This window comes from Urocampus carinirostris, chromosome 8 (assembly GCF_059441175.1).
Source record: "Urocampus carinirostris isolate Australia breed hairy pipefish chromosome 8, RoL_Ucar_1.0, whole genome shotgun sequence".
Lineage (NCBI taxonomy): Eukaryota > Metazoa > Chordata > Actinopteri > Syngnathiformes > Syngnathidae > Urocampus > Urocampus carinirostris.
The window spans coordinates 16,380,263-16,407,653 of NC_142356.1; the positions used below are offsets into that span (position 1 = coordinate 16,380,263).

Sequence of the window (27,391 nt, forward strand, 5' to 3'; positions counted from 1 at the left end):
AGCTCTGTCTTCTCAAGTGGGATTTAAGGGTTATAGAAATAAACATGACTTTTTTGGTTTGGTTTAGTTTGAACAAATTTGACACTAAAAACAGAAAACAATCATGACAATCTCAACAGCAATTAAGCACATTCACAATATTATATTCCAATATGACGTTTTTAACAGCAAACACAAAGTGAGGTTTGAACAAACCTTCTCGAAAATCTTATTAGCAATCAAGCATATTCACAATTTCATTATATAACATCTTGACTTTAATAATTGTACAGTAGGGAAAAAAATACAAACTCTAGCGACATCTTGTGGCCAAATGACGCCATCACATAAACACGTCAATTTCGTCATGGGCTGACATAAACCTTTCAATCCGCTGACATTAACACGTAGCGGTTTGATCGTTGAAATGGACCCGCTGAAGTCATCGATTGGCGGCTTTGATCCCACAGACGTTTTCCTCTTGACAAAATAGGCGAGAGCGATGATGCGAGTTCTGAATCTGAGTCCTTTCTGGGATTGCCCGGCGAAACGCGGAGCTCTAGCTTCATTTCGAGGGACAACCGTTACCAGGAAGTGACGTCATCTATTTTCCTCACCCTGCGTCTTCCTGGATTCAAACGCCGCGCTCTTGAGTTTTACCCCTCAGCCATGTACAATCCAAGCGATTTAGAGGCTGACGTCGACCACTCCTTTTTTGACAGCGATCGCGACGAGGACAGAGATCGAGGAGGGGGCGCTGCAGGAATAGAGAACCGAGTGCAGGACGGGGAGCTCCCGAGCGGCTCCTTCGGGGTGTTAGAAGATCGTCCTCGGAGCGCCTGCAGCGCAGACGACACCCGAGCGCAGATGGCGGCGTCGCATTCGCCATTCGATGTGCTCAGCGACAGGTCCTCCCGAGCCAAAATCCGCCCGGGGACCCCGACCTCCAGCCGCTACAGTTCCCCGGCGGGGTCGAGAAGCAGAGGTCGGCAGCCGTCTCCACGAGCCCCCAGTAGGATGTCCAATAAGTTCTCCCTGGCTGGAGAGTCTGACTACTCTGCGAGGGACGGGAGTCCATCCTCGTCCTCCTTCCAGCAGCGTCAGTTTGTGGAGACCAGGGAGGGAAGTCCCAAGGGCAAGCGCCGGTCCAGCAGCCTGAGGCGTCCAGAGGGAGCCTTGAATCCAGGTGACATCTCCCTGAGAGGCTCCACTTGTAGCCAGTCCAAGCATACGTTCATAAATAATTCCTAGGGATATTCGACCCCAAGGGGGATTTTACCAAATTGTTCGAATTAGTTATCTGACTCCATTAACCAAACACAACCTACATTCTCCTAACAATGCGCGCTCGTTTCTTGATGGAAAAATGAACAAGAGACCGGCATTTCCACACGGGGGCAGATTTAATTTCTTAAACAATTTAGCTAAGTGAACTCCATCGAGTTAGCCGAATTAGTGTCGCTCGAGTCTCCGTCAAGCCTCCTCTCTCGATCTTCTGCCTTTCTTCCTCTGCCCATGTTTTTCCCGCAAGTTGGTGTGCCGGTTCCTCCCATGGGCGTGCCAATGAAAACCCCCACGTGGGGTCCACCCCCCCCCGCCTCGATGTCTGGAGAAACTCAAAACAGGAGAGCGTTTCTATGTCATCAGGGCCTTATTTTCCAAACATCGCCTGCCGTCCCCCCGTCAGAGTCCTGTTATCAAAATTCCCCAGCCAAAACATTCCGCATTCGAATCAGCGTGACCTTAAGCCCACTCAGTGAAAATCTTCATTGCACCCGTTAAATGTAACTTGTATTTACTCGTATAAAATCCTTTAAAGCAAAATGTATAAAATCCTTCAGGGTGAATGTAAATGCAAATGGCCTGCATTTATATAGCGCTTTTCAAGTCAATGAAGACCTCCCAAAGCGGTTTACAAGGTGCTTCATACTTACCCATTCACACACACACCGGTAGCGGCGTGAGCCATGCAGGGCAAACTACCTGCTTATCGGGGGCATTAGGGATTCAGTGTCTTGCCCAAGGACACTTCGACTAATAGATAGATTGATCGATACTTTATTCATCCAGCAGTATCCTTGTGATAAAAAAATAATAAAATAAAAGATATAGAATACAAAAATACCAAATATAGCTTGTTATAAAGAGCATTTAAATAGTGTTACAAAAAATACACACTGATAAAAAATAGGGTAATATGCAAATGCAGGGTTGGGGTTTAATGTGGGCTTTTACTCCCCCGGGTGGAGTTAAAGAGCCTCATGGTATGAGGGAGAAATGATTGCCTCTGTCTGTCCGTGGAACAAGACTGACAGCAGTCTGTCGCTGAAGCTGCTCTTCTGTCTGGAGCTGATGCTGTGTAGTGGATGTAATGAATTGTCCATGATTGACCGCAGCTTGTTAACAACTCAGGGGAGCCGGGAGTCGAACCTGCGACCTCTTAATCCCAAAGACGAGAGAGCATTAAGAGATTCTGGCGTTTTTTTAAATTTATTTTTTATTTCACTAAGGTCTGGGGTGTCCAAACTTCCCAGAAAAGCGGGCCATATTTGCTACACTGAAATTGTGTGAGGGCCGAGAAGTGAAATCTTGACTTGGCTGGATTATTAGTCGCATTCGATTGCTCTTAATGTGTAATGAAGAGGTGAAAAGCACATTAGCAGCAGCTGCATCGGTGAAATAAAAAAGAAATAAAATGATCTGTATTTTATTTATTTATCTTTATTTTTTTGTGAATAGTTTTAAATTTGCTTTGTTCTGTGAATGGCAAAATAAATAGTTGCTGAAACTGTTTAGTGCTTCAGTCAGACTTTCAATCTTCACAAAATTGGTTATTGAGGGTTTTTTATTTTATTTTTTTACATAAGATGAAATCTTAGCTTCCCTGTAATTTAATCCTTAAAACCCAGTCATGGGTGTCCAAGCTCTTCAGAAAGCAGGCCAGATTGGGTAAGCTGAAAATGTGTGAGGATGACGATTCAGCCTGGCATTATTGAGCCGTCTTTAATAAACTCACCCTCTATGAGAGGTTTTCAGTGATTGGCGATCAGTGTCACAACCACTTGGCTCGCCTTTGTAGCATTTTCATTTGACTTGTGAAAAAGCGCTGCTGTGCTGTTAAACAGCAACCAGTTGCTTCACCATTTCACAGCGTTTGTTTTCAGTTAGCTTTTTCTAGTTAGCATGTTTTGTCTAGGCAGTGCCGCAGTCTCTTGGTAAACTAGGCAGACGCAGTTGTTTCAGATTTCGGTGAAAAAAATACTCCAATTTCCACTTGTCCTTGAAGTGGCGGCCCTCATTGTCAACTTTCCACTTTTTTATTTACTGCCGCAATGTCAAAAATGGATGACATTCTTGCAGAAGGGCAAGGGCCAAAGGGCTACTGGTGAAATGGTGATTTATTTATTTTTTTTAGGTACAAAATGATTGTATACTTTTATACTTAAAATGTTGCTCGCAGAAATTACTGGAGGGCGATATATTATTTTTGTGACAGAGGCCATGGGCCAGTAAAAATTTTATCACAGGCTGTAACTGGCCCCTGGGCCGGACTTTGGACATGCTGACTTATAGCTATTTAGGACCATTCTACACTGTTCAGGAGCATGGGTGTAACCAGTGTGTTTTGGGAAGCTCAAGCACCCCCTAAATTCTTCATGTGCACCCCAAAAAAAATCTTTTTCTTAATAAAGGACAGGATAAGATTAAATATAATTAAAAACGCTAGCTTAAATATAAAAAAGTTCAAACAAAACACAATTGTGAACAACACAAGTGCCTTGAAATGGTTCAGTTAATTTGTTCCCTAGCACCTCTCTCACCCCCCCTCCCCGCTCCATTTTCACTCGGCTAGTGTCACTTGCGGCATGGTGGCGGAATCTGCGGAGGCTCCAGTGTATTACAAGAAGGGTATGTTGTTATGGAAGCCCAAGAGTGACATAATTCAGTTACTAAAAGGATCATTCAATCCATAAACACGGCCTTAAAACAAACATTCATTTGATGAACAGGCCCTATTAAAAAAAGAAAAATATTTTAACCTAAATAATAATAATAATAATTTCCTTTGTATTGTCATTCTTTGTAAGAATGTACACAGAACGAAATGTCGATACACCTGACCCGTTGTAGCGAGCCGATGCAGCCGCAGCCAACAGAGGGCGCCGCCATATTACCAATTAGGTATGACTCGGCCGAGGCGCGAACCAGCGACCTCCCAGTCTCAAAGCGGGCACACTACCATCTAGGCTACTGAGCTGGTGGTATCGTATTTGAATTTTACGTGTTACATGTTTTTAGCCAGCCAGACACTATGGGTGCTCAGCACCCCCAAAGCTCTCAACCTGATATCTCCGCTGTTCAGGAGTGTCACTTCCTATTACAAACTTTGTGATTGGCAGAAACACCATGACTATGACATTCTCACTTTTTACTCATTTAGATCTTGGGCTTAAAATGTCAATCATTAAATCGGGTCGGGCCGGGCTTCTCTCTGTTTTTGTTTTTTCCCTTGTGGAGGTTCTAGTTTATTATTCCTCGGTTCATTATTATGAACAGTGTTGAATTGACTTAGTCAACCAATAAAAACTAATTTTACTAGAAAATCACAATGACCCAGCACTGGTGAGGCACCTCATCTGTCCTTAGGGGACACCCTTGTGTTCACGGGCACCACGTTGGAGAACCCTTCCTCTTTACTTTCTGAAATATGCTTTTCAATGTTTAGCAGCTTTTTTAAAGAAAAATCTATTGCCGATTTGTTGATGTTCATTCCACTCTGCCGAATATGGTTTGTCAGGGGTCTCAAACTTGAAGCTCGAGGGCCAAATGCAGCCAATGAGATGATTTTGTGAGTCGTCCGCCTTGATAGGTTGATTCAATGTTAAGAGTTCGATATGGATCCTCTCCCTGGGAAGATCGTCACTGTCGAACTGAAGCTTGAAGGAATTTAGATGCAGCCTGTGCTTAACTTTTGTCAAGTTTTTGCCTTAGAGCCAAGTATGTTAAATGTTTCAGTATGTTTCAAGTCAATGAAGACCTTCCAAAGCACTTTACAATGTAGGAATCTAACCTGCTACCTCTTGATCCCAAGATGAGCGCTTACCTCCTAAGCTACTGCCAACCCAATGATTCATCTTCTTGAGATTGGTTAAAAAACTCTGCTGTAATTGTTTCATGTTAAATATTACAATACAATATTTTGTAAACAAGGCAAGTTTAGAACAGTTTGTGGTTAGAAAATTCCACGTTTTAAGACATACATTGGATCCTGGATATAATAATTACATTTATCGACTCATGTAGTTGAAGTTTTTCTTATTGGCTGTATTGTTTTATTTATTACCGTTTGAGTCATTCATTTTCTTTACATATTTTAGAAATGTGGGCTAACCTTCCTCAGACGCACACTCTGGCGGCACCCAAGAAAAATAAGTTTGAGACCCTCGATTTATATCAGGGGTCAGCAAGTGCAGTGCCACCTTCAAATTTCCTTGTAAATTAGTGTGCCACTCCAAGATTAATGACTCGCACAACATTTTTTTTTTATCCAACAGAGCTGTCATTTTACACCAGTCCAAATATACAGCATGGATATACATATTAATCGTATAACTCAGTGTTTTTCAACCCTTTTTGAAACAAAGTACACATTTATTTATAAAAAAAAGTTCCGAGGCACACTGTCCGTCAAAAATGTTTGAAAATGAAGTTATGTCAAATATTTCACTGTGCTACCTCATAAGCAGATATTAGGATATAAAAAGAAGAAAATAGTACATAAAGCACTCCATTCTTTTTTATTTTATGTTTTTATTTTTTATAGTGCAATATTAAACTGCTTTGTTAAACACATTAAGTTATTAAATGTAATGTGCTACCTCATGAGCAGACAATTAGTATATAAAAATCTACTGCCATCAACTGATATGGATGACTATTACAGTTCCTCGTCAGAAGATTGCAAAAATACTGAATAATGACCAGATTTTTAAAAAATTGGCCAAATTCCAGCGGCACACTAGACAAGGTCTCACGGCACACTAGTGTGCCCCGCCACACTGGTTGAAAAACACTGGTATAACTGACCAATGTATCTTCCACTACTCTTGTAATATCAATCATCTAAAAAATTAATGTGAATGACAAGTGGAAAGGCCTGTAGCCATCCATGACTTCAACTTTTTGCCACAAGAATTAACAGGAATCAACCATTCTTCATTAACAATGAACTACAATCAAAAAACAAGTGCTATGGACAGCTACCATACCACTCTTTAATTATATCTTATTGCCGAATATATCAAAACTTGAAATAACAGCAGCAAAGCAGAAGGCACGCGCGCATACACGCACACAAACTCTTCTTTAAAATATTTGCCATCAGTAAATAGTTTTCTCTGCTTTGCTATACAGTGAGCAATGTGATAGCTTGCTTCAGTGGTGGTGTTTTTAGCTGTGACAAAGGTTTTCATGATCTGTGTTTGTTTGCCGTACCTGGACACAGCGCGTTTCAATGTCTCCGCCTTAAATTCATGTGCATGTTTCGTCTCGTAACGACGTTTAACACTTGTTGTGCGAGGTACAACGCTCTCGAGGCGTAATGCACAAAACAGCACGGTCATTTTTTGCACAAAGCCTCATTCGTCTGTCCACGCTGGCTAGAAAGAACGAGATGTTTTCGCTCGAGGAGCCGTCATGATTTGTTCATTTATTGCGCGCCTGTGTTTCATTGGCTGGGTTAAAACACGGAGCTCTCTGCGAGGCGCCGCGTAGACACACACTGACACACGAAGCAGAGGAGGACACCGACAACAGCAAACAAACATCCCATCCATCCCACCCTCCCATGCAGCATCCTCCACAATCCTAGAAACACAGTCGGCATCATGAATGGAAAATGATACCCGTAATTAAAGTATGATGCAGACTTGTAAAGTCCGGGTCCCGTTGAAAGTAATCCAAGGAAACAAAATGTATATTTCCAAAGTCAAGGGTGGGAAAAATATATATCCACTATTGTCCGCTGCGACAACAGACAGATCTACCGGTAACTCCGCTTTACCTCACTTCCCATCAGCCCGCGTTTGCTGCGCCCCTTCTTTTTCATTCGTCCGTAGAACACATAACAAGTATAAAAAGTATATTTTTTACCATTTGAAAAAACTCAAAACGATGCATATTTATCAGTCAGCAGAAAAGTGAAGTATATTAAAGAAAAAGAACGCATTAAAACACAAAAAATTAGTCATACTATATTCTATTTATTTTGATGAACGTAATTGACAACACAAAACACACTTATACCTCAATTATTCATTTAAAAAAAAAACAATAAAAAGACAGGTTCATGCCTATAAAATAGACAATGCAAAAGTTTGGGTTCCAATAGTCGTATTGAATCATATATCTCGATCAATGCGGATTTCCCCCGCGGCCCTGTCTGTCGGCCGGAGCCATCGAGGGCCGTCTTGAACTTCCTTCTTACAACTATCGCCATCAAGGGCATCTTCCTCAGTATCGGAACGTACCTTGACTTTACAGAAAATATATGCTAAAACTTAGTGATTGCAGTCTTTCTTGGCGCACATATTCAACTGTTCTTAATCTTACCTTTTAAATTCCTGCGCCGCTGGTGGCCGTTAGAAAAATTCCATAAATTAGCCGCTTCACTGAATAAGCCGCAGGGCTGAACATTTGGGAAAAAAGTAGCGGCTTATAGTCCGGAATTTACGGTAACTTGTTTTGAAGACTCTTAAAATAACATGATCTGCCTTTGATAATGAATAATCCTTGCTACGTTGCAGACACGGACTCGTACGCCAGCAGGAGCGCAGTTCAGGACAACCTCATCCTTCACTGCAGAGGCCGTCCGGGCAGGAAAAACTTCACCTTCAACAACAACGAAGTGCGGAGCATTGACCACGAGAACCAGAGGCTCCTTCGGGTGCTGTCCCGCATCTCCTTAGCGCCCGGCGCCATCGTCAACCAGTTCACCCGCAAGAGCGCTCCGCACATCCCTCACAGTTCCGTCAACCGCATGCGGGAACACAAACGCATCGAGAAGGACAACCAAGTGAGTTTGGCTTCTTTGTGACCCATTTCAACCCTTGTGGTAGTGAAGAATATATATCACGCATCACGTTTATTTTACAAAAGTTGTAGAAGTATTTTAGGTTTGATAATCAAATGTTTGCTTTATTCCGATTTTGAAATCTTCGTTCGGTTTAGAAATTTTGGAATTTCGGTTCGTTTTGCAATTTGCATACTCGGCAGCCGATCAGAAACCTGCTTCCGGACTTTCCCGAGCGTTATAAAGTTGTGCATTTGCATATCATTTTCCAAAGTAGACGCACAGAGAACACAAGAAAAATGGATAAGTGGTTAGGAATCAAGCCAAAACCTCAGCCCCAGAAGAAAGTTTCAAAAGAAGCTAACAAAATTGATGACTGTATAAAACGTAAATGTACATTAAAAGCATCGTGGAAAGGAGTTCACGTGGCTTGTAGCAGATGATGCAACGCAAACATTGCATGAATGAAGAGGAGTAAATACAGGTACATATTGATGGGAGATGGATAACAGCGATGTCATGTACATGGAATGAATGTTATAAGTAGATTTATAAGAACATTTATTTTAAAGTGTTGTTCTGTTATATATTCTGATCATCAATCCTTAATACAGTGGAACCTCGGTTCTCGACCATAATCCGTTCCAGAACCCTGTTCGAAAACCGATTTGTTCAATCACCGAAATCATTTTCCCCATTAAATGTAATGTAAAATCGTTTTAATCCGTTCCAACACCCTGAATGTTTAACATGAACGTAAACATGAAGCTAACCCAGGCTAATCGTACATTCGCGTTAACGTAATCTTCCGTACGAAAGATTACGCTAACATGAACGTGTAAAAATAAAAAAAGGATTATGAATAGGATTTCTTACTTTTGTGGTGGACGGTGGGGAGAGAAAAATCATCAAAAGTTTTTCAACCTCTTCCAAAACTTGCGGCAGTTGCTTGCTTATAGCGCTAACTTCCTTAGCCGCATCACTCGATTTCACAGCCTCCTTATTCTTTACTATCGTACTGATAGTAGATTTAGCCATGCTATATTCACTAGCAAGATGGGAAATTCGTACACCTCTTTCATATTTAGCTATTATGTCTTTTTTAAAGGAAATAGTTGTACGAACAACTTGTCTTTTTTTTTCACCTGTCCTGCTTGCACCGACCTTCTTCGGAGGCATAATTAGGGGTTCACACACCCGTACGCCGCTCAGCATCGCACCCTAGCGTACCGGCATTCGAACTCCAATTTTTTGACCGAATAGCGAAGCAAGAATTTCTCGAAATTTTTGGTCGAACACCGATTTGTCCGAACTGAGAGGCGTTGGAAAGCCGAGGTTCCACTGTACTTAGCAACAATGGGTTTTTTGGCGATTAGTCGCCCTATTGTGTTTCAAGTTGTGAAAAATGGGGCAGGCAACTTTCTGCTGTCCGGTAACTTTTTCTCATGAGTTTCAGACACTGACTCTAGCATGCATCTCCATCTTTGCTACCTTGGCAGGCCCTCCTAAAGAGGTTGGAGTTTGTCAAGTCCACACCAGGCCTCAAGCGCTCCAACCAGCTGTCAGACTATCAGCGCCAGGCCAGATATCAGGCCACGCCATGTGAAGTCTGCGACAACGCCACAATTCTCCCATCCAGTGGTATGTTCTTTTCACACAGCCCAAATGAAAGCCAACAATTTCACAAACGCCATCTCGTTGCACGCGCAGTGGCCGCCGGCATGAGCTCCATACGGGGAAACGGCTCCCAGATAGCAACAAGAGCCACCTCGGCAAGCTCCAACGCAGCTAGGGCCAAAGCGCTCCTGGCGTCCAGACCGCCTTTTTGCTGCTAGTCTGATTTTGGGAACTGTACAGCGTGTATCTTTGAAGTGACGGAATAAACTTCTTTGATTTTAGCAGGGGTCTCAAACTCAATTGAGTTGGGGGCCGCTGAAACTAGAGGTTGGGCCAAATGGGGTTGCCGACAAAAACAGCATTCTGCTGTTATTAAAGGGAGAGTGTTTTGTTTGTCCACTAGAGGTCGCTGTAATGTGTAGTGCCACCAAAAATGAGTCCAAGGAAGACTACAAACTGGAGACTGGAAGTGAGCAAGAAGCTAGCTTTTTTCTTCCTATTTTTACCCAGTCTTTCTTAAAAAGAAGACAAAAACAAGGGGAGATGATTTTTTTCTTAAAGGAATGAAAAATAGGGAAGAATAAGTAATAAAAAGGGAAAACAGGAATAAAGAAATTAGGGGTTAAGAAGCTCAAAAAAGGAAAATGGTGAAAAAGAGAATAAAGAAGGGAGTTGTAATGTAATTTTCTCTTTTTTATTTTCTTTATTTTTTCATTTTTATTTTCCTTTATTGCGTTTCACTTTTTGTCTTTTCTTTTTAATTTCTGTCTTATTTTTTCCTTTTGTTTGCTCCTTTTTCTTTTAATTGTTCTTTTATTTTTCATTTTTATTCCTTTTTTTCTTGCGTTTCACTTTTTGTCTTCTATTTTTCATTTCTCTTTTTTTTACAGCTTTGGGAAGTCTTCACTGACTTGAAAAGCGCTATATAAATGCAGATCATTTCATTTGATCTTTTTTCTTTTAATTTTTTAATTTTTAATTTTTAATTTTCCCTTTTTTCTTGAGTTTGCCTTTTTATCTTAATTCTTTTTTACTTCTTTTTTTCTTTTCTTTTTTCTTTACTTATTTCTCTTTAAAAGTAATAAAATGCATTTCGGTCACTTTGACTCTCCGTATTTTGGCTTCTTCTGTTGTGCTTTAAGCACTCGTTTTTGGGGGCCCGACAGGCTAAAGCGACATCTAGTGGGAAAATAATACACACCATTCCTTTAACTTTCCAATTGAGGTAGAAGCCTCAAACCATTATCCCCAGGGCCACATTCGTCTCCCAGGCTGGAGTTTGAGACCCGTGGTTTTTTGCCTTTGAAATGTGAGTTAATAAGAAAAACAAAATTGAGGGCTCGTTCAAATATTTTATTAGACCCTTTCATAGCCCAAGTCTTGTTTAATTTCAGTTAAAGCTTGAGACAAAAGAATACTCCGCGCTGGTCAAAACAGTGAAGAAACCAAGCTTTCGTTTCTGCTAGTTCGGTGTTAAAATGTCTTCATGTCGTGTGTTTGTTTGCCCAAATTGGAGAAAAACAAAATCAAAGTTTTACAGGATCCCAGTAGAGTTGTGGTTAAATTCATTAAAGTGAAAAGATTGGACCGAGGCGCTCATCAAAAATGCTCGGGTTTGTGGCACACAATTTTACATAAGGGAAAAAAAAATTAAACGTTTATGATTGTTGCTATCGAGTTCATATTACTTATCATATTGGCAGAGTATCTTGTTATTGTCTTAGCTTCAGCTGTTAGCGTGTAGCCTTAATGCCATCAAGACTCCTGACAAAAACAACAATAAATACATGAATAATTAAATGGATCTAATAAATAACTTGGATTTTGTGCCCGACAATTATTTGTTTTTATTTTCGACCCATGCAGTGTTTACCAGACTACCGGCATGTAGGCTAAACGCTAACAGTTAGCTGAACCCAAAGAAATAAGATACTTTGCCAACATAATAAGTAATATTGACTTGATAGCAACAATCAAAAACGATTGATTTCTATTACCTGATATGAAGTGTGCACTGCAAACCCGAGTGCCTCGGTCCAATCTTCACTTTCCACTTTTTTTTCTTTTATCAGAAATATCCACTGGAATTCTGTATAACGTCAATTTACGATCACGATTCCGACACACAAACACACATGACAACTAGCAGCAACGACGGCTATCTTTTCCTCTGTCTTCTGACCAGCGCAAGTATTGTTTGGCCTCCAGGCTAAGCCCCGCCCAACGGTGAGCTCTTTTTGAAACCAGTCTGCGGGCTACTCAAGTGTTTTTAGGGGGGGTACTTGGTGCCCGTGAGCACCACGTCGGAGACCTCTTTGCTGTAGTGCCACCGGAAATGAGTGCTAAAAAGGAAGAACACAAACTATGGAGACTCAAGATGACCAGAAAGCACCATTTTCAGATTTTTGAGGTACCTGTAGCAGCTAATATGTCAGACAAGTTTGTCAGCTCCCTCTAGTGGATTCGAACGTGCAATAAGGACAAGGGATGATTCTGTTCTTTATTTTTATTTATTATTACCTGTTTTAAGATGGCACTTTTTAATTTCATTGCATTTCACATGTTACAATGACAATAAATTATATTCAGTTATATACTGTATGTGTTTTTAAATCTTCCCGTTTATTTTACAGTTCATGTATTTTTGTCACGACCAGAGAAGGAGGACCCAGATGCGTAACGTTACTCACAAGTTTATTCAAATATAGAAGAAAGGCAGCGTCCAGCGATCCAGTGCTCGCTGGACGCTGGAAGCAAGCTGCACACGGGATCGGAGCGTGTTCCGAATGCGGAAGTTGACCTTCCGGAGCGGGAGTTCATAGAGTAGTTAGACGGAAAAACAGGCCGTTAGCCGGGACGGGAGATCTAAACGTGGTCGGGGTCAAAAAACGGGTCCTTAGAAAAAAAACATAGCAGGAGACAAACGGGAAAATCAAGAACCGATGAATGGAAAACGGGTGACAAAACGGGACCGAGGGGAGTCAAAGTCATAAATGCTTGCCTTGTGAAAACAAAGGTTCACTGACGGACTGACAACAGGTGAGTGAAAGGACAGCTTAAATAGGATGGGCAACCAATCAGGTAACCAGCAGCAGCTGGCGCCAAACGAGGCGGCACAGGTGAGTGTAATGAGTAATCATGACAATTTTTGATTATTTAAATCTATATATACATACGTGTATATATATATATATATATATATATATATATATCAACTACCATGACTTGCTAAATAGAACACTCTGCCCCTTTAAAAAAAAACTAAAATTACAAATGATGCCATACATTGAATACATATTTGGCATCACTATAAAATTCCATCACCTAAAAATCATTAGAATCACATTAATAAATGCAATATAAAATCAGGATTACAATAGGAATTCAAGATCGTTTTTATCAAAATACATGGATTAATGGCATTTTAAGAAAGTATACTCATTTTCTACTTAGATTTAATTAGTTATTTACAGTGGCCTGGGAAGCTATTCTTCCCCCTTAAACTTTGTGACATTTTGCCACATTTCAGACTTTTTTTAAATATCCAATAATAAAGTGTGTTCCACTTCATGATTGTGTCCCTTAATTTTCAAGATGTAAAGGAAAAAATCATTTGAGACAAAGAGAAACTGTTAATCTTTTATTAAGATTTGCCTTGACTTGGCACTCACTGTCTGCCGAGTATTTACAGAATGTTTGACGGGGCCGCTATAAGAATCTTTGAAGACCCGATGAGCATCCTGAAGGGTTGCCGTGGCGATGCGGTTATGTGTACTTCTTGATCTCGTCGTACAAAACCAGTACGAACGCGCCGCCCATCCCTCTAATCACATTGGACCAGGCGCCTTTGAAGAAAGCTTTGGATCCTTCATCTTTCAGGATCTTCTTCCAGCAATCCATCGTGCCCTGGTACATGATGTCGGCTGCGTGGAATTTGAAAAAATAATTTAAAAAAAGGAATGTGTGTTAGCCGAATCCTCTACATCAGGGGTCTCCAACCACTCCAAACACAAGGGTGCCCCCCGGGGACATTTGTGGTGCCTGAGGAGGTGCTCAACAGTGCCTGGTCTTTGAAATTTTCTAGTAAAATGTTTTTTAATTGGTTGACTGAGTCTATTTAGCCCCTGTTTTCAATGGTTAACCTGGTAATGACATAGTAATAAAATAATTGTTATTCTAATTCTCATAAATAAATTGTAGTTCGTGGAAAAATCAATCTATTCAAGTATTGATAATTGGTTTAGAAATTCATTAAGAGAGTAGAATGAGAATCTATCTGTGTATTTAACAAATTTAGTAATTCATCTTTTTAATTTACGGGAAATACAACAAACTAAATTTGAATTTATGGGTTAAAAAAAAAGTGGCAGTTTTTTAGCTAGCTATCTGGATACCTTTTTAGCCCCTTAGTGAGCTATCTTACCACATGTTCAGCCATTACCATTACATTTTTCGCTAGTTATCAGCTTAATTTCGGGCTCCTTTCTAGCTAGCTATCGAGATTTGTTTTAAGCTTTCTGTCTGACTATTTAGACTGCTTATACTCTTTAAGCTAGTTATCGAGCTCCATTTTAGTTTTTTAACCTGTTTACCTTTCTAGCTAACTATCACGCTACATTTTTAGCTATTTAGAAAGCTAGCTATCTAGCTTCTTACATTTTTTGCATGCTATTTAGCTAATATTTTAGTTCTTTGCTCGTGATTAAGACAATTTTAGGGCTCCTTTCTAGCTAGCTATATAGCTTTGTTTTTAGCTTTCTGTCTGACTATTCAGATGGCTTGTACTCCTTTAGCTAGCTCCATTTTAGTTTTTTAACCTGTTTACATTTCTAGTTAACTATCAAGCTACATTTTTAGCCATTTAGAAAGCTAGCTAGCTAGCTTTTTACATTATTTGGATGCTATCTAGCTAATGTTTTACCTTTTTTTTTGCTAGCGATTAAGCTAATTCTAGGGCTCCTTTCTGTCTCGCTATCTAGCTTTGTTTTTATCTTTTGAGGAAAGCTTTTTACTCTTTTAGTCAGGTGTCTAGCTCCCTTTTATTTTTATACCTGTTTACCTTTCTAGCTAACTATCAAGCTACCCTTTAGCTATTTAGCAAGCTATTTAGCTTTTTACATTTTTTGCACGTTATCTAGCTAAAATCTTACCTTGTTTGCTATTTAAATAAAAAGAAAGCAAAAAGAAAAACAATTCTCTAAAAAAAAAGACTAAAGCGACATTTTTTATGGAAAAAACTATGAAAAAAAAAGATAAAAGGAAAAAATAAAGAAAAAAGCAGGTTTTAGGGGTCCCTTTGTTCAGTATTTTACTAATTATCATGTAATATTTTTCACAAAATAAATTAATATGTTTTTGAATATCCTACAAAATTATAACAACATCTTTTGCCCTCTGTTGTGAACTTTTAACTTATTTAAACTGTTTTATACTGAGCAACCTCAAACTGGAATCCTCGTATGACACAACAAAATGTCTGTTAAAATATTCACTTTACAGTTCAATTACAAATAAACAACAAAATACAAAAAAAAAAAATTGTACTTTAAAACAAACTAATTGCGAAATTCATCTCCGGAAAAAACACTGGAAGCAGTGCAAACAACTTTTGGGGTTATATTTTCAGATGCGTGCTTGGAATGCAATACAGCACAAAGCGCCACAAGAGGTCGCTGTAGCTATTTGGTCAAATTTCGCCTAATTAGAAGCAGGTGTTATTTTTCCCCGTGACGCCATTTTTTGGACGGAACTTTTGACAACTGTTGAGCTCTGAATTAATACTTTTTGGTAAGTACCCCGAGACTTTTGAGGTAGATAGTTTCGAGTTTGTTTTACCAACTTGTAATTATTTAATGGGAATTTTGAACAATTGAAGTCCCATTTGTTGTTGTCTTTAAACACTTTTATATCTGCTGCTAGAATGCTACGCACTGTCCCTTTTTAGGCCTCTTAATAAATACTGTTCTCGGCAGGGCAACAGTTTGATATTGTTGTAATTTTGAACTATGTCACTGCCAATATTTACTCTTGATCATATACTTTCCCTAATTACATCTTTTTCACTTATTTAGTCGTAAATATGTAACTTTAGTTGTTTTTATTTTATAATATCACCTTACTACTTTAGGTGGAATACAAAATGAAGACCTGAAACCTTAAGTAAAGTCCAGCTTTTGTCAGTTTTAACAAAATACAATTGATTTCTTCATTAAGGGTCGAGCAACTTGAGTAAGCTTTCCTCAAAGATAACAGGGCGGTCATCAGTTCGATCGTGCACCATTCGTCTGTTTTTTTTAACCTGTGAAAGGTTTTCAATTCTAGGAACTGCCCTTATTGTATCAGAATTATGGTAAAACACTTAAGTTTTCTCACGAGTGAAATGCTACAGCCATTGTCTGCTGGCTCATTTATGCCCAGAATGTTCATCCATTATCTGCACCGCTTTTCCTCAGTTTGGACGAGGGGGTGCTGGAGCCCATCCCAGCCATCTCTGGGCAGTGGCCAGGGGACACCCTGAACTGGTTTCCAGCCAGTCGCGGGGCACACAGAGACAGACAACCATTAACTCGCTCATTCAGACCTAGTGACAATTTGGACTGGCCGATTTTCCTGACATGCATGTTTTTGGAATGTGGGAGGAAACCGGAGTGCCCGGAGGAAACCCACGCAAACACGGGGAGAACATGCAAACTCCGCACAGGAAGGTTCGATCTCAAGACCTCAGAACTGTGCCGCACACGCGCTAACCACTCCGCCGCCGTGCTGTTTGCCCAGAATATATACTCTTATAAAACCTTCAAAGGAACTGTTAATCTGTTTTCAGCCTCCATTTTAAAAATCTGCCCTCCTGTTAGAGCTGCAGGATTTTGGGAAAAAAACCTAATTAGGATTTTTCAGACCAGTATTGCAATTTTGATGCGATTTTTGATTTTGAAAGGAAAGTGCATTTTCTTTTAAGGTTTTGTGAGTACTTACCTTTTGGATGCAGGACCGACTAGAACATACACTTTTCCATGAGTGGGGTCGATAATTAAAGGGAAAACAAACAAAAATACTAATGGCATCATGTCACACACAGGTTTTATGAGGAATATATTTTTATTTTTAAACATTCTAAAGAAACGCCTACACATACCCTTAGAAAAATGTGCAAAATACTAATGTTTAGTTTTCCAGATTGTAATCAAATTTGACCTGGGACCAGGTAAGGCTTCATGCATTTGTTTTAGCCGTTTTACTGCTAAGATGCCCATGCTACTTGCACTTGCAGCTTTTGCAGCACTTGCAGAGATTATTTCAGTTGGGGTCAAAACTTTAGAGTGTTTCCTTTAAAAGAGACTAATACCGTCCAGATTCTACAAATGGTTCAACCACAGCATTCAATTTACTTTAGGTACGTCTTTGATTGAGATTTAGGTAAATATTGAAGGATTATTAAGAGTTCAAATTTAAGTAAACAGCGCCCTCTTCTGGGGAGCTTTGTTAGGGTTTGCTGTCTATAAATCCTTGAAAAAAAACGCAGTGTCATGCGATTGCACAATCGCACCGCATCGCATCGCAATGTCGATTCGATTTCGGTTAATCGTGCAGCCCTGCTTTCCAGTATTTACAACGAACGAATATGCTTAAGAAATAAGTCATTCCTCAACATTTGTCATTATTTCTCATGTCTAAAAAAGAAAAAAGGTATGTTATCACTATGTTGTTAGTATGTCATTATTATTCATTCCCAGCTGGTCATTTTTAGAAATTGGGTTGAAATAGGCCCAGTCAACCATTAAAAGATCATGCCAGTCACAAATCAAATTTCAGAGAAAGTCACAAAGACTATCACTGGTTATCTATTTTCAGAACCAGTCTGTAAGCTTATTACATTTTCTCAGGGGGCTACCTGGTGCCCATGGGTACCATCTTAGTGACCACTTGATGTAAAATCCATCTCACCTCCTTTCCGGCCAGATTGCATCATCATGCGTCGTCTGACTGTATCGAAGGGGTACGAAATCAGGCCGGCCGCGGCCGTCACCGTCTGAGCGATCATCCAGCTCACCACGATGTGTGTGTTCTTTGGATCGGGAAGCATTCCTGTTTGGAAGGGTAAGATTTATTTTCTTCGCCAGCACGTTTTCAAAATCGAAAACATTAGTAACATCGGATGTCTGGGATTAAAAATTCGGACTTGGGGAAGTAAATCTCTTACCACTATGAGCGATGTTTTATACCACTTATAGACCCTTTCAAAACCTGTGACATCACAGCCGAAGCCGGAAGCAAAAAAACGTGCGCTGGTCAAAATACTTGGGAAAAGAAAGCTGTCGTTACTCTTGTTTGGGTGTTTAAACGTCGTCATGTTTTGTGTTTGGGTGCCAGAATCGGAGAAAAAAATCGTAGTGATCGTGAATTGAAGTATTTGACGATCTCAGGGGACTCTCCTGATCAAAGTAAGAGTGATGTACCGAAGAAGTCATTAAAAATGCTCAGGTTTGCAGCGCACACTTCATGTCATTCATCCATCCATTTATCTGCACCGCTTAACCTCAGTAGGGTCGTGGGGGTGCTGGAGCCCATCGCAGCTATCTTCAGGCAGTGGGACACCCTGAACTGGTTGCCAGCCAGTCGCAGGGCACACCGACGAACAATTCACTCGCTCATTCACACCTTGGAACAATTTGGACCGGCCAATTAACCTGACATGCTTGTTTTTGGAATGTGGGAAGAAACCGGAATGCCTGGATGCAACCCACGCAAGCAGGGGGAGAACATGCAAACTCCGCATAGGAGGATTTAATCCCATGACCTCAGAACTGTGCTGCGGACGCACTAACCACTGCCCCGCCGTGCCGGCCACTTCATATCGAGTAAGAGAAATTAAATGTTTGACTTTTGCTATCTTGTACACACAATTATATCGGCGAAGTATCTTGTTATTTTCTTAGCTTCAGCTACAAGTTAACTTGTAGCCTAAATACCATCAAGAGAAAAAAATACATGATTAATTAAATGTTTCTGATAAATGACTTTGATTATGTGCCAGTTCGTGATTGTTGTTATATTTGAGTGTTTCCAAGGATAAAGTTGCCATTTAGGCTACATGCTAACAGTTAGCTAAAGCAAGGAAAATAACAAGATATTTTGCCAATATAATTTTTATCAACTTGATAGCAAATATCATAAACATTTAATTTCTAATATGAAGTGTGCGCCGCAAACCCGAGCATTTTGGATGAGTGCCTCATGCCAATGGGCGGGCTGGACACAAAAGTCAGCAACCTGGGTAACCATGGAGACCGTCCACACCCGGATGACCGCTCATAAAAGCCAGGATGCTGTCATAATGTGGAACGACACACACACACGGGCAGCCAGCCCCCTCCGGCACGAGGAAGCAGGAGGAGTACAAACCGGGGGGGACGCGTAAACTGATCGACCGGCACAACGCTATCACCGGCCAGGAGGGAGGACACCACCTGGCCCAGCGCCGCGGCCCCCGCCAGCTCGGTGAAAGAAACCTAGCACAACCGACCGAGGAGGCAGGTGGGCGGAGGGAGCATCGGCATAGCAGTATATACCCGTTACCGAGGCGGCACCCCAGGGACTGGGCCGCTGTCTACAAAGATGTCCGACATGCAGTCCAAAAGCCCCAGACCCAGGTCCCCAAGAGGGACAGTCTGACAATTTTAGAACATTACACTAATTTTACGATTGCTGCATTGACTCCCTGTCCATTTCAAGGATTAATTTGGAGGTGCTTTTACTAGTTTTTAAATGTCTTAACAGTCTTGGGCCATCTGACTGAATTGCTTTTATCATATCGGTCCCCTGGCAGACGCTTGTTGACTCTTCCTCGGGTGAGGACCAAAACCTATGGTGAAGCAGCATTCAGCTACTTTGGTCCTCACCTATGGAATGGTGTGCCAGAGTCCACGGGGGACCCTTGATATTTTAAAGAGGAGTTAAAGACCCACTTTTCTAATGAGGCTTTTGATTCATCATTTTTATTTAGTTTTGATTTCACTTCTAATCTACTCCATCAATTCTTACATTTACGTTTTTAAGTTTTGTTTTACATTTGTTATGATGTATATTTTTATAAGTCAGTGTTTCCTCATTATAGGGGCCCACACTGGTAGGGTGTGGTACAATGGCTGGAATCCTGAGGCCATCTGCTGCCATCCCTATCCTACCCGGTGTGGGTATCTTTCCATCAGGTCCCTTTCCTCACATGGTTAATCCGAGCATTCTCATAATCATATTTTATCTCTTATTAATTCTTTTTGTTTTTATTGTATTTTAGCCATTGTGGGTGTCTGTATCACATGTTTTGGGGTGGTGGGCGGGGATAAGGCAGGGGATTTTGTTGTGTTTTTGTACACTAAATGTTTTCATACAGCACTTTGAATTGCCTGAAAAGTGCTTTACAAATACATTTTATTTTGTGTCGAAGACTACTCAAGAGTTGATAAGGTTACTGGAAAAAAAGTGCTCTAAACTCATCTTAATTAACTACTTTGCTAAAGGAAAATCATGAACGCTCAAAAACATTCTTATAAACATTCTGCTTGTAGTATTGAGGTTCCAATGAGCATATAAGGTTAAAATTAAGTTAATTCATGCTGTTAATACCACAACTTTGAGTAATACTAATTTCACAGTCAACTGTATTTCAGAGTGAGGATATGTCAACTGGGATAATTTATTTTGTTGTTTCAAATTGAGCCAAAGCTAGTTTCTATACTGTTAAAAATCTCTGGTTTGGTAATTAGTGCCCTGTGTAAAGCTTTATAATTGCGAAATATATGTTTAGATACATGCACTTTAATTTATTTTTCTAATAATTGTTGGACAGTAGTCTTCCTCTCAACCTCTGTGTGTTAGTTGAATTTTGGGCGATGAAAATGTTGATAAAATCAGAGTCTAAAAATAGACTAATAATTACAGAATATTCTGGACATCTTTGTTGAATGGTAGCTTTTGCCCATCACAAATTTCAGACTCTGATTTTCCTAATACTCTTATCCCCCAAATTCAAAGCCGAGGTAGATTACCGTCCTTCAACATAATCTTCTGGTAAGAAAAAAAAAATATCTCTTGAAACAATTATAATTATCGGATATGGCATAAAAGTAAAGATTCTTTAATTATCCCTACGGTCTCCAGTATTTAGCTCCGCTATGCACTTGTAATACCCTAAAACGATGGAGGTATCGTTTAATTTTTCCTGTGGGGCAATGTTTGTATTTTTGTTGTTTGTAAAGTTTTTTTGCAACATTAAAAAAATCCACAATTACATTTTAGAAAAAAACTGCCCTGTTCAACTGGGAATGCTCTGAAGAAGATATGAACACTCGCAGTTAAAAACTAGGGCGCCTTTTGGCCATTGGTTGAGCATATATAGTTAACATTTGAAGGTCAGCAATGCAGTTTTGAGAATTGATTTTATGGGGAGCTCGGTACTATACAGGTAGATACTTCCTGGAAGCACAACAAAAGCGTTATTGATGTTCCTCGCCTTTGGCTGTGTCGAAGCATCCGAAGTAAGCGGCCCTGTAGATGATGATGCCCTGCACGGAAACGTTGAAGCCCAAATAGAGTCCCTTGAGGCCGTCCGTCTTGAAGATCTTTGTGATACAGTTCCCCAGGCCGGTGAACTCCCTCTCGGCTGTGCCCTTGCCGATGTCGGCGGCCAGTCGCGTCCTAGCAAAGTCCAGCGGGTAGACGAAGCAGAGCGAAGTGGCGCCGGCCGCGCCGCCGGATGCCAGGTTGCCGGCGAAGTAGCGCCAGAACTGGGTCTTCTGGTCCACGCCACCCAGGAAGACCTTCTTGTACTTGTCTTTGAAGGCAAAGTTGAGGGCCTGGGTGGGGAAGTACCGGATGACGTTGGCCAGGTTGCCCCTCCAGAAGGACAGAAAGCCTTGCTCCTTAGGGATCCGAACCACGCAGTCAATTATGCCCTTGTACTGCATCTCGGCCGTGATCTGTTTGCTGGCGTGTTGCACCTGCACCAACGGTCAGGTTGAGCAGTTAGGAACTATTTCACAGAAAATCATTGTCCAAATCCAAGTTGTTGAACAGGCATGCTACAAATAGGTGTAAAGATTAATCAAATGAATAATTAAATGGAAATGTAAAAAATGGTACCTCGGTTGCTTTGTTAAAAGTAAAATGAAACTTCAAAATATTCTACCTGCTGACGCCATCTTCTGGCTGAAATAGTCATTGCAGCTCATTTTGTTGTGTGTGCAAGTATGTAAAATTCTTAGATTTGCTTGTATGAACTCTTTTTCATTTTTGGGGGGTTCGGGTAGGCATTTGGACTGTATTTGAAACAGTATTTTTCTTTCAATATTTACATCCTGGAATAGAAGAAAACCCAACCCCAAATTCATTGTCATGATTGCCGATTCAGAGCACCTGTGACTGTTCAATTGGCACCAACAGCCCTGAGAGCTGATTGGCTAATGGACTCTTCTTTAACCCCAGGCTTGAACCGTTGCACCCAGCTCGGCAAGCTGTCACGTCAGACTCAGTTCCTGCCCTGTTTTTCTCTGCTTGATACCCGTTTTCAACCTGTTTCCGGACCTGACTCTGACCCGTTCTGCCTCCCCGATATCCGACTTAATTTGCCCCGCTACCTGCCTGACACCTGTTGCAGACCTTGTTTCCGAACTTGACACCGCCCTTGCTCTCCTGTCCCTGCTAACGACTTGTATTTCCTGCCAATGTTTGACCATCCTCGTTCAACACGAAAGTGCCTCTTCCGCATCTCCTGCTACCCCTGTTTGTCAACCATCGGATCGTGGAAGCAAGCCCTAGTCTCCCTCTTTATTAATAAAAACTGAGCAAACGAGCGCTATTTGGTCCTGTGTCTGTTTCTGGTCTGTGACATACATATTCCCGTTACCACTTACAAAATATGCATGTCTTTTGAATGACAAAAATGGAGGTGTACTTTTCCAACCCATGTTGTAAAAAAATGTCCTAATCAAATGTTGGAACAGGTTTCTTAGAGGGACAGTGTTATTTGACCACTAGATGTCACTGTATTGTGTAGTGCAACTAATAATGAGTGCTGAAAATCACAAGGAAGAATACAACAAGAGACTCAAAGTGACCAAACCCCACAATTATTTTTAATTGTTGCACAGCTTTTCTTCAGGTTTTTGCCAGTACCTGTAGCAGAAAGAAAGCGGACAAATACTGTGTCAACTCCTTCTAGGTGAGGCTCATGTTATGTAAAATAAATGCAAATTTCTTGAATTGCATGTCATTATGTTTAATGTATTTTTGCTTCATGTTTAAGTCGATACTTTTTGTTGTTGAATGAAGGTTTTTTTTTACCACTAGGAGGCGCTATATAATATACACTGTCCCTTTAAGAATTGTCTTAATGACATGAACATAAATACTTATTGATTTTTTTTTGCCAAAGGAATAACATTTGAAGTGTATGATATAATAAAATGTGCAGTAGACCCCTGGGATAAGGTGTCCTTTCCTTACAATGCTTTCTCTTTGCAGTTTGGAATAAGATGTTTTTTCGGCCATTCTATACATTATACTATATTTTCCCCACTGTACAACATCATCAAATTATTCTCCGTACCTAATAATTCATAAAACTTGAATTTTGTGGCGTTCATGCATACGACGAACTACATCTCAATGAGGTCTGTTTGATATTGGTCGTCATATAAGATGCTGGACACATAAATACAGCTATGCTATTATTTCCTCCCACAATGCCTTTCTCTCTCTGCATTCAGTTCAGAAGCTCGTGTCCTAAAGACTTGTCGGCAATACAATACTGTATTTTTTGTCCCTTATGTATCTGCTAATTGAAGACGCAAAAACATGTTAACCATGGAAACAAAGCTTGCGATGATCAAGAAAGAATGGCTACCCTCGCTAAGTTGTATAGTAATAATTCATCCACAAATATTTATGAAAAATAAGTAGTCGATTCAATCAAGGGAATCTTCCAAGGGCAGGGGAATCCTTGCTAGTGGAAGTTTTAGAATCTTTTTTCCTATTAATTTCCCATCTCCTCCCCCCTCCGCATCCACCTATAAACTCCACTTTACCACGTCAAATCAAAGGCTTTTCCTTTATAAGGATTTATAATGGTATTTAAATAGTACTTACTCTACAATATTTTTCACTCATGTTTAATATGTATATACAATTATATGTATTTTGCATGTACAGGTGTTTGTAATGCATTTGCATTAGCATTTACCATACATTTCGATCCCCCGCTGGACAGCAATTTTACTTTGCAATCCCCAACTGAGAATGTCATATCCCGGGGGTTTACTATACTAATATTAGCTTAGCATTGTGGTGCATCTAGGTGACAAAGAATTGTCTTCCTCATAGACAGAGATTTTCATAAAGATTTATATTTTACAATAATTGTATACTCCAGTGTTTTTCAACCTTTTTTGACACAAGACACTTATTTTCATGAAAAAAAATTTGAGGCACACAGTCCGTAGAGAATGTTTAAAGATGAACTGCCAGTACCAGTTTCATGTTGCTGTTTCTTTTTTCTTAAATTATCATGTTGACAAAATGACAGTATAAAGTATAGGTATAAGCACTTTGGTACACTGAAAGGACTGTGGAAACATTAACATTTTTATCATCATTTGTGGTCACCGTGGGTAAGGAAGTAAAAGTTATTCATTCTGCTTAATACTTTTGCTGTGATTTAGAATTGTATTACAGTATGTGTTTCATGTGTTTTCAAGTTTTACAAATGGTTCAGCAAAAATGATTTTCTAACGGAACAAAACATGTTTCACTACGCTCTTTCAGTCCCTTTTTTGTAAAAAAAATCAAGATAATATTTAAATTATGATTCTTACTTTATTCCATTTATTTTATTATTTTATGTTGGAAAATGTCAAACAGCTTCATTAAAAACAAAATAAGTGATCAATATATGTACCTGCTCCGGCTCATGAGCTGATAATTGCTTTATAAAAAGAGCGAAAGTAAATGCTGCCACCTACCGGTATGGATGAATGTTACAGCAGTGCGATCAATGGCAGAAAGCTGTTTTTTAAAAATACTAATAAAATTGGGCAATTTCCTGTGACACACTAGACAAGATGTCAAGTTATTGAGTGTACTGTATAGTGTTGTGACCACAAATAAAAATATGTTTATATCCCCTGAATCATCTCTTACAGACTATATATAAAACATATTACCCAAAATTAATTTTCATTTACGTGTATCCACCATAATCGCCGTGCTTTACCTCGGCAGTTTGGTTTGGTAAATGAATAGGAAAAACAGCCCATCAAATCAATACAACGTCCCTGATTTTAGTTAGTCAGTGCAGCGGCCAGGTGTCCCAACATTTTTTCCACCTAACATCTCCACCTCCAAAGCAGTGACACTCGAGAAAGGAACCATGGATGCAGTTACAGCTCCAAAGTTAAATTTAGCGCATCACTTTCTGTGCTTATGCTTCTGAGTTCAAGTATTAAAGTTTAGCTCACTGATACTTTAGTGGTTGGCGCACGCATGTTAAAGTCACTCAGCGCCAACGTGTGTGACGTCCGCAGGTTTTGCGCACAGTTGACTTTTACGCACATGTTTAGCGCTTGGTTTGGGAAACTGTCCACGACTTTTTGAGGGTCGGGTCAGTCCCAGCAGTTGGATTTTACTTTTAAGTGGCCGTTATGCTTTTGTTTTTCGTTTTTTTTTTTTTTTTTTTTTAATTTTCTATTACTTTTTGGCTCCAAGCGCATGACTTGCGTTCAAGTACTTTGTACGTGCATATTACTCAACTGAACTTTAGCCATAAATCCCTTTAAAACAGCTGCAGGTAAAGACAATACTGCAAACAAATAAAACATATAGTTTAAAAAAAATGAATAGACCATAAAATACACACAAAAATTATAGAAAAAGATAAAACGGGAACAAGGTCTCATATCAAAAGCCAAGGAATAATAATGTGTTTTAATACTAGTTTTATGCACCCATTTGGTCGATTATGCCCCAGTATGTTGGGTTCACGTCCCCAAACCACCCAGTAGCGCACCTGCAATAAGAGTTTGACTCTCTCAATAGGCGCCACGGCCGTCTTGGAGATGGCAGCGGCCACGCCACCAGCCAAAAAGTCCTTCAGGAAACTGACCACCGCATCCGACATGGCTGCAAGCTTCCAGCAAGTAGATTCAAGTGGACGATTTGATCCCCACGCATGTCTTAATATATGAGGGGAGGGCTCGCGTATCGCGAGAATTGAAAGATGATGGATCCATTGCACACCGAACCAGAGGGTGGATTCGAATAAAAATCCGAGGTTGAAGTTCACGAGGAAGTTTAAGAAATTGATCACACCCCATGAGGACGTTTTGAAGGACACCTTCACATCACAAGTGCAAACAATATCAACAGGGTTGGGTAGGGTTACTTTAACTGGATTACTTTCAATTACTTTTGGATTACTCCAATACCAAATATGCTAATAAAAGACAAAAGAAACTAAATGTGAATAAAATTATGACTCACAACACGTGGTAAGCTTTCTCTCCTGGCTGTGATCTCTTTGATCTCCGGCAATACTAACATAAAATGCAACAGAAAAAAAAATGAAAATAAATCCAAACAGCTTGCCAACATCATTTTTGCCGTTCCGTGTATTCCGTTACTCCCCAAGCCTGCACAAAATTTAGTATTTTATTCATATTTAGTTTATTTTGTCTTTTATTACCATATTTGCTATTGGAGTAATCCAAAAGTAATTGAAAGTAATCAAGTTAAAGTAACCCTACCCAACCCTGAATATCAATATATGCAATCCTCTTCCACGAGTATAGTGCACTCGTATTTATTTATATTCTTACATGCGTTTATTGATCTAACTCGTGTACTTTTTCCTTCTGGAGTCTGTTTTGAAATATCTGTGTATGTAATTTCCACTACAGAGTCAAGGCAGTCAATTTTCTATCTAGGCCCCTAAGTTTACGATAATAAGATTTATTTGAACCTTCTACAGTACTTCCACTTTCATTTGATACTAAATGTAAAAACATTTAAGAACACAAAGTAAAGTTTTGCAATGGCAAATGAAATACAAAATAATTGTAATATTTTATCATTATTATAACACTTTATTAATAATAACCGTATACTTGTATTATCACTGTCATATTATTAAATAACTATATTCTTTCCCTCAGGTAACTTGTGTATAATGCTGCGAAGTGACAAGTGGAGGTTTCACTTCAGTTGTGAAGAAACTAGCCACCACGCGATGGCGCTAAACAACCAAACTCACAGGTAATTTCATTAGATTCAGTTGGTAGTATGCGTTGATAGACATCTGAAATCGAACTGTATTCAGTTTGTGGTTTGCATTTGAGCATTATCCTCCTTAAACCAGTAAACTATATCATTCGTGCAAAAAATAATTATAAAAACATGTCCGGAATAGTTATTCTATAAAAGTAGTAGTAGTCAATTTTGAATTGCTAAATTCTAGGCCTTTTAATTACGTCACATTGAATGTATTTTAGTTGCATTTGTCTGTAACATGAATTTTTCAACACAATTAAGAAAATAAGTTAAAGATCAAAATACATGTTTTTGTCTTGAGTTAAAATACCAATAGCCAATGTCAGCATTGACCACATATAGCCATCCTTTAAAGTTTTAAATACTTGTGGAAGATACCAATACCAGGTAGACGGAATGTAAATAACT

General features: G+C 39.8%; 2 protein-coding genes across 3 annotated transcripts; one reads left to right on the plus strand and one right to left on the minus strand.

Annotated features, from left to right (window-relative positions):
• The first annotated feature begins 428 nt into the window (after positions 1-428).
• Positions 429-12,259, plus strand: cfap97 (cilia and flagella associated protein 97). Of its 2 annotated transcripts, XM_088341759.1 has the most exons (4): positions 464-1,165; positions 7,785-8,053; positions 9,550-9,691; positions 9,761-12,259. In XM_088341759.1, the coding sequence occupies exons 1-4, from the start codon at positions 649-651 to the stop codon at positions 9,883-9,885; spliced, it is 1,053 nt and encodes a 350-aa protein (XP_088197885.1). In that variant the 5' UTR covers positions 464-648; the 3' UTR covers positions 9,886-12,259. The 2 variants fall into 2 exon arrangements, with proteins under 2 accessions (XP_088197884.1, XP_088197885.1); XM_088341758.1 differs by having other exon boundaries at positions 429-1,165; positions 9,550-12,259.
• Positions 12,260-13,294: 1,035 nt separating this feature from the next.
• Positions 13,295-25,889, minus strand: slc25a4 (solute carrier family 25 member 4). The gene is made up of 4 exons (XM_088341761.1): positions 25,725-25,889; positions 21,177-21,663; positions 17,612-17,752; positions 13,295-13,590 (listed from the first exon to the last, which is right to left on the minus strand). The coding sequence occupies exons 1-4, from the start codon at positions 25,833-25,835 to the stop codon at positions 13,433-13,435; spliced, it is 897 nt and encodes a 298-aa protein (XP_088197887.1). The 5' UTR covers positions 25,836-25,889; the 3' UTR covers positions 13,295-13,432.
• Positions 25,890-27,391: the final 1,502 nt, after the last annotated feature.

Excerpts from the sequence above, each read along its gene's own strand:
- cfap97 (XM_088341758.1), top strand. The coding sequence starts at position 649 with ATGTACAATCCAAGCGATTTAGAGGCTGACGTCGACCACTCCTTTTTT. Across the intron at positions 1,166-7,784 it reads AGAGGGAGCCTTGAATCCAG|ACACGGACTCGTACGCCAGC; the intron begins GTGACATCTCCC and ends GCTACGTTGCAG. Across the intron at positions 8,054-9,549 it reads GCATCGAGAAGGACAACCAA|GCCCTCCTAAAGAGGTTGGA; the intron begins GTGAGTTTGGCT and ends CTACCTTGGCAG.
- slc25a4 (XM_088341761.1), bottom strand. The coding sequence starts at position 25,835 with ATGTCGGATGCGGTGGTCAGTTTCCTGAAGGACTTTTTGGCTGGTGGC. Across the intron at positions 17,753-21,176 it reads ATGCTTCGACACAGCCAAAG|GAATGCTTCCCGATCCAAAG; the intron begins GCGAGGAACATC and ends CCTTCCAAACAG. Across the intron at positions 13,591-17,611 it reads GCAATCTGGCCGGAAAGGAG|CCGACATCATGTACCAGGGC; the intron begins GTGAGATGGATT and ends AATTCCACGCAG.